Raw genomic sequence first — 6,848 nt, forward strand, 5'->3', positions numbered from 1 at the left:
AATCCTGCTCGAGGTGTGGCCTCCTGCCTCACCCCGAACACGAAGCTGGTCAGCCTCCACGGATGCCCCAGCGTCAATGCCAGTACGCGGTGAGGCCCTCGCCAGCGCCAGAGAAGTCGGACGCGCCCCACAGAGCGGAGACGGCAGTGCACCGGGGGAAGGAAGTGCATGGGCTACCTGCCCGAACTCCCCCCCCCCCAGCACCGGAGGGGCGGCCACCATAGGCGCCCCAATAGAGTAGGGCCCCGAGGCCTCCTGGCCCGAGCCCCCTCTCGATGGCGATGCCGCGACCTGTAGAGCAGACGAAGCGGCGGGAGAAGGGGGATCCGAGCCCACCTGCATCGGGCCCCCTCCCAAAGGTAAGACCGCCACCGCCGAGGCCTCGTCCAGCACCGACGGATAGAAGGACACGGGTGCCACCTGCCCTGAGTCCCCCAAAGAAGGCTGAAGTGCCCCCTGCAGCACCTGCGCCTCGACAGGAGAGGAGAGAACCGAGGCCGCTTTCCCCGGGATTCCTCCTGAAGACAAAGCCTCCAACACCGGAACCAGTACCTGAGGAGAGACATTGTGCTGCGCACGTGAGGTAGTGGCCGCCTGCCTACGCACCTCCTCCTCTCCCCTGACCGAGACCGACGAAGCCCGAGGAACGGGACTCACAGCATCCTCAAAAACCAAAGCAGGTAACGCGAGCTCAATAGCCTCATCTGAATCCACTCGATCACTCCACAACCTTGGTGGTGCAGAAGCAGGCTCGAAGGCCCCAAATCTCAGAGTCGTCATAGGCACCGAGGATGGTGGAACCGCCCCATCCTCGGTCGTCGAAGACCCGGACCCCGGTCCCTTGGACAACCGTCGTCCCTTATCATCGACCGTAGTCTCCTTCGCTCCAGTATATATGTAATTGATAGATAGATTTTGCAATGGATAATTTACCTACGGTTTACCTAAAAAGCATTTTTTCCATAAATAAACGAATTTGATAGCCGTCGAGCACTTAAATGGGTTGGTGAGACGATAAAGTGAGAAACCTCTAGGCTCTAGCGAGTTTTTAAATGAATGAAATGCAGCACTTGATACTGGTTGGTACTTCACCTTTTTGAAGAAGCTAAACTGCAAGAAACTTCAAAGTTCCGTAGGATTATCTAACGCCTAGCTACACGTAGCTAACCCTTGCTTCACCAAGATTTGCATAAACAGTTCTTAAAAGGCGCAGAATCATACTACTAGTTGTCTGTCTGATGACAGTCTTCTTACTGAAACTTTTAAAGCATGGCTACTCCGATCCGCGCGCATGCATACAGTAATATTTAAGAAAAAGAAAAGAGACAAAATTCTCAATGATGTCTTCCCGCATGCTTTCGTCATGGCAACGTGAGCATATCCTCCTCAAAAACCTCGCCGGAAAAACTTCCAAGCGCCTGCGGCTACAAATAGGCCCCCACAGCAACTTTGGTCCACTCCGCTTAGTCCACTGCACCTTGTTCGATCCACGCATGCTATGCATCTGCAGGCAGGCGAGGTGCACCTCCAGTATTTCATGCCCCGCCAGCAGCAGGACGCAACCGACCTTCCGGACCTGGCAGCAAGCACCTCCTCCGCAGCTTCGCCGGCCGCCACCATGTGGGAGTATCACCAGGCGCATGCGGCCTTGCAGCCTTCCCCCTCCTGGAGCCCCTACACCGGGCCGTCCACCGCGGCTCTCCTCGACAGCTCGACCTTCGCCGCCGACTCGGTGGCAGGCGCGGCCGACATGAGGCTGCCGGTCGGCGAGCACGTCCACGGCCAGGCCTGGAGCCACGACGAACTGTGAGTGCTTAATTAGATGCATGCATGCCCTAAGTCCTAATAACTCCCGGTAATTCGATTGAATGCTTGATGTGGATTGTGGATCCATGGTCGTCGCAAGTCAAATATGTTTTCTGTTTACAGAAGCAACGACAACACCGGCTACAGGGAAAACTTCCTGGACCTGCTCGCATCGAAGAACGTGACACAGGAGATGTTCGAGGACGTCCCGGCCGGCCGTTATGCTGCAGCACCAGCCGCCCTGGCGGCACGGTTCGAGGCAGGCACCAACGTTTCTCCGATCAAGTACGAGGTTGCCGCCTCGCCGTTGTTCATGGGGAGCGGTTCTAATGCCGCGCTCGAGGCCCAGGGGATGAACATGATGAGCGGCATGCCATCCTACGCTAACGACCACCACCATCAGAGGAAGGAAGGCATCAACCACCAGCAGCAAGAACATGGGAACCCCATGGCCTCCTTTCTGCAGCACATAAGTACTCGCACTAGTGCCGCCATGCACGCTAGCCTGGACTATTCAGGCTTGGGAGCACTTGACAAGATTTGCCAGGACGGCCGAGCAATGGAGCCTGCGAGCCCTTTTAGCTTGAGGAGTCTGCCGGATTTTGGCTCTCTCGGCGGCTACAAAACAACCAAGGAATCGACGTTGGTGCCACCGTACATGAGATCCGCCGACAGGCCAGACAGAAGCAGACAAGAGCAAGAGATCGTGCCCGTAAGTATGCTTGCACATCCATAGCATTTGATACAGTGACTTGCCAATGGTACAATTAGCTAGTAGTACACTAATCAGTGACAGCTGTTCATGAACTATACGTAATTTGGTACTTGGATGTGTATTGTGGGTTCAGGCTAGGAGTAGTAGCAGCAGCAGTGGACCGCCGGCGGCGACTGATCGTAAGAAGCGAACATCCGAGGAAAGGCGGGAAAGCACTGTCAAGAAGTCCAAGCAGGAGGCATCCACAGCATCACCTCCTAAGGTAACAGCAAAAACAATTTAAATGTTTTATAGCAGACCATTCAGTTAGCATCTCTGAGGTGCTCATTGGGCTACCGAATGCAGCAACCAGTTCCTAAAGTGAAGCTGGGGGAGAAGATCACAGCACTGCAGCAAATCGTTTCGCCGTTTGGGAAGGTAGGTACAGACATAAACAAAGTTTTTATTTCAGATGTCACCAATTCTGAAACTGCTATTCCCTTCGATCCATATTAGTTGTCGCTAATGGATGTATCTAGCATTGAAATACGTCTAGATACATCCATTTCAATGACAATTATTATGGATAGGAGGGAGGGTAACGTTCTAGTCTAACTCTTCCTTTCCAACTTCACATATGAGCAGACAGACACAGCATCGGTGCTGTTTGAAACGATCAAGTATATCAAGTTTCTGCACGAGCAAGTACAGGTATAATTACTAAAACCATATTGCAGATCGAATTAATTCTCTACATGCCATTCTTTCAAAAATCCCTCAATTCATGTATGCATATGCTCTCCGTGTATAATTTGACCTAGGGCCACAAAAGCTTCCGGGAAAGCATAAGATTCCTGCACCCCCACCCCGACATTCCTAGTAAAAAGAAAGTGTAGTCCAGACGAGAAACGTATACGCACACACGAAACACGATCCGTGGTATCTTCCGAGATGCAATGAATCGTTGCAATGACTGTTTAGCTGGTTCCACTTCACATATGATATTGACTTGTTGCGCGTCCCTTTATCGGTGCACTTCCTAGTCATGCATAAATATACCCGAGAGACCACATAAAGAATGTCTCAACTTGTCCTGCCTCACACTCCACCAGAAACATGAGATAAAGACAGTGCACGCACACACACATGTCGCCATCCCATCACAGAGAGAGTAGTGGACCTTTCTGAGTCCCAGCTATGCTGATTAGCCCGCCTCTCCTGCTTTGTTTGCCCAGCTGCTGAGCGAGCCGTACACGAACGCGAGCAGGAGCAAGGTACGAACTAGTGCTGCAAAATCCCTTCCTTTGCAAAACATAATCCGAATTACGAGCACGTAACTAATCATCGTCGGTGGCGGCCGTCGCTGTTTCAGGGTAACTGCAACAACCTTCTTCCATGGGGAGATCGTGCGGAGGCGAGCAAGGGGGAGGGGGAGCATGACCTGAGGGAGAGAGGGCTTTGCTTGGTCCCTGTCTCGTGGACCCCCGAGGTGTACCGGGACGGCAACGCCATGGACTACTGGACGCCGGCGTACAGGGGCTGCCTCTACCGGTGATGGAGCCTGCGCTAGCTGCAAAAGCCGTGCCTGCCCGATCGACGGAGATTTGATCGTTCCAAATTATGTAGGATGTGCTACTACGCCGGCTGATGATCAGTCTGCTTTGTGGTGCCTGTATTGCCTAGGTTATAATTCGTTCGCTTTGCGCTTCTAATTATGTTTGTTGATCTGTAACGAGTAACAACCGCTCTCTTACAGACATGGTATGAGTTGCTCACATTTGTAGCTACTAATACAGTAATGTTGCGCATGATATAAAATTATCAGTAGATATGTCTCAACTCTCAAGATCTCTTAAGTAATGTACATCCGAGCATCTTTGAGGCGAGGGCGGTGGGCGGCGGAACGGAGGAGAACCAGCCGACGTCGGAACTAATGGGTACGACCGAAGTGCGTGGGGCAGTAGTGCCACCCGATTGAAAGCGAGGACACGGCGCAGCACGCGGGGGCCGGCCGACCTAGGTTGGATATAGGACCCGCAATGCGTCGCGGCAGCCGTGGAATTCCTCTCGCCGTCAGCCGTCCGTCCACGTCCCGCGGTCCTCCGCTGCTGCGCAGGCGTCCAGCGACAAGCATATCGGACCGGTGCGCCTCAAACCGCTCGTGTGTCAGCTGTCTATTCATCTCTTTCCGATCGATGGGCGGGAGACGAGGCTACCAAAGCTTTACTAGGGGCCACGTCCAACGACACGAGACAGGGAGATGGGTATAGTTTCTCCTAATTAGGCTTTATTAGCATTGCCTTTTCAAAAAGATGAAATAATTCAGTCTTCCTCAAAACACATTTCATCTTCGGACCACGTGGTTGTGTCTCTCAACACGGCATTCTTTTACAGTCGATTCAAAAGCGCGTGTGCAGCTAGGGTAGCACCATGCGCCTCTCATTACGTGTAGAGCAACTCTTGCGGAGTATCATCATGGGCTATATCATTGTAATAACCGTTCGTATATGTTGATTTTAGCCACAAAAAAAAGTGTCCAGCAGAATTGCCATCCCGCACTCTGTCGCCATTTTTTTAGACTGCACCAAGTCGAGCCCGCAAGCCTTCATATTTGAAGGTTGGGCGAGACGATATGGCACTCCCTCCATCAATCAACCAAATCTTGATGCCACAGACATTTCGGGATGTGCCCCCTTCAACCATCGTCCACATCTCCACGCCGCCGTTGTTTGGTGCCACTTCCGCCTCCCGGACCACCGTGATTTGGCCTCACTCGCATCCGCTAAGTTGTTTCCAGACCTCCCACGCTTCACCGCAGCTCCGCGCTTGCTTCCTGTCGTTCGGCCGCACCACCCCATCCATCGTGTGACCTCTGTTGCCATGTTTTTTTAAGGCTACACCAAGTCGAGCCCACAAGCCTCCATATTTGGGTTGGGTGAGACGATATAGCACTCCCTCCATCAATCAACCCAATCTTGATGCCACGGACATTTCAGCACGTGCCCCCTTCCGCCATCGTTCACATCTTCACGTCGTCGTTGTTTGGCGCCATCTTTGCCTCCCGGACCACCGTGATTTGGCCTCACTCACATCTGTTGAGCCATTTTCGGACCTCCCACACGCTTCACCGCAGCCCCGCGCCTGCTTCCTGGCGTCCGGCCGCACCACCCCTTCCATCGCGTGACCTCAAGGTGTTCATGTAGACTAGTCTAGCGCCTCATAGATTCGTGTAGATGACATAGGATTCTCTGTTTGTGTAGATGGAGACAATGATAGATGAGTTTGTTGATGATTCATCATCGTCTTCGAGCTCCGACTCTGAGATTGAGGTCATAGACACCAAAGACGGTGAGATTGTGTTGATGGTTGCTCAACAGATAGTGGCAACCGAACGAAGAGGAAGCGTGCGAGATCGTAGACGGGTCTTTTTTCATTTCACAGAAATAGTCTCCGGTAATAATTTTCTCATGCTCAACTACTTTGTGACTGGTTGTGCCTACCTTGCATACTTGTTTCGGCGACGCTTACAACAAATCCATCAAATTGCCAATGACATGGAGTCCATTCTTCGAGTAATGGAGAAATGTCCCTGATCTGCTAGGTTTTCTTGTTTCCAGAAGGTGATTGTGGCACTTCAGATGATTGCACATGCCACTCGTGCAAATAGGACATATGGGTATCTTTGAATGACTAAAGATACAATCATATAAAGTGCCAAAATGTGTTCGTTGATATTGCAGTTAGGGTATATAAAATCGGTATCTGTGAGCACCCAGCGCTGAGGAAACTACGAGGCTTGTAACAATGGATGAAGTAACAGGCCGGCATGGGGTGCTTGGGAGTGTTGACAGCATGCATTGGAGGTGGAAGAATTTTTCCAACTTGCCACGGCTAATTCACTGGGCATTGCCATAATCCTACAATTATTTTGATTGCTTCTGAGGATTCGCGGATTCGGCATTGCTATTTTGGGTTGCCTAGATCACACAATGACATCATTGCCTTGCAGAGATTTCATATGTTTGCTAGGATGGCATGTGCTACTGCTCTATCTAGGATAGAACTACAGGGTGAATTACTAGCAGTATGACCAAGGCTACTATCTAGTCGATGTCGTCTATACATCTTGGTCAACATTTGTGAAAATAATTTCTAATCCCATGACCAGGAAACATAAGCATTTCGCAAAACCGCAAGAAGCAGTAAGAAAGGACATTAAGAAAGTATTTAGAGTGCTACAGGTTAGGTTTGCAATTGTTTGGTGTCCTGCTCATTTATGAAACAAGGATGTCTTGCCAAAGATCATGACATGTTGTGTGATACTACACAACATGGTCATCAACTATGA

General features: G+C 51.2%; 1 protein-coding gene across 2 annotated transcripts; it reads left to right on the forward strand.

Moving 5' to 3' along the window:
• Positions 1 to 1,452: 1,452 nt before the first annotated feature.
• Positions 1,453 to 4,339, forward strand: LOC123137658 (uncharacterized). Of its 2 annotated transcripts, none has more exons than XM_044557482.1 (7): positions 1,453 to 1,806; positions 1,930 to 2,518; positions 2,655 to 2,783; positions 2,867 to 2,938; positions 3,146 to 3,211; positions 3,736 to 3,774; positions 3,873 to 4,339. In XM_044557482.1, the coding sequence occupies exons 1-7, from the start codon at positions 1,499 to 1,501 to the stop codon at positions 4,053 to 4,055; spliced, it is 1,386 nt and encodes a 461-aa protein (XP_044413417.1). In that variant the 5' UTR covers positions 1,453 to 1,498; the 3' UTR covers positions 4,056 to 4,339. The 2 variants fall into 2 exon arrangements, with proteins under 2 accessions (XP_044413417.1, XP_044413418.1); XM_044557483.1 differs by having other exon boundaries at positions 2,870 to 2,938.
• The last annotated feature ends 2,509 nt before the right edge of the window (positions 4,340 to 6,848 follow it).

Source organism: Triticum aestivum, chromosome 6B (genome assembly GCF_018294505.1).
Source record: "Triticum aestivum cultivar Chinese Spring chromosome 6B, IWGSC CS RefSeq v2.1, whole genome shotgun sequence".
In the NCBI taxonomy this organism is placed as follows: domain Eukaryota; kingdom Viridiplantae; phylum Streptophyta; class Magnoliopsida; order Poales; family Poaceae; genus Triticum; species Triticum aestivum.

Excerpts from the sequence above, each read along its gene's own strand:
- LOC123137658 (XM_044557482.1), top strand. The coding sequence starts at position 1,499 with ATGCATCTGCAGGCAGGCGAGGTGCACCTCCAGTATTTCATGCCCCGC. Across the intron at positions 2,519-2,654 it reads AAGAGCAAGAGATCGTGCCC|GCTAGGAGTAGTAGCAGCAG; the intron begins GTAAGTATGCTT and ends TTGTGGGTTCAG. Across the intron at positions 2,784-2,866 it reads CCACAGCATCACCTCCTAAG|CAACCAGTTCCTAAAGTGAA; the intron begins GTAACAGCAAAA and ends TACCGAATGCAG.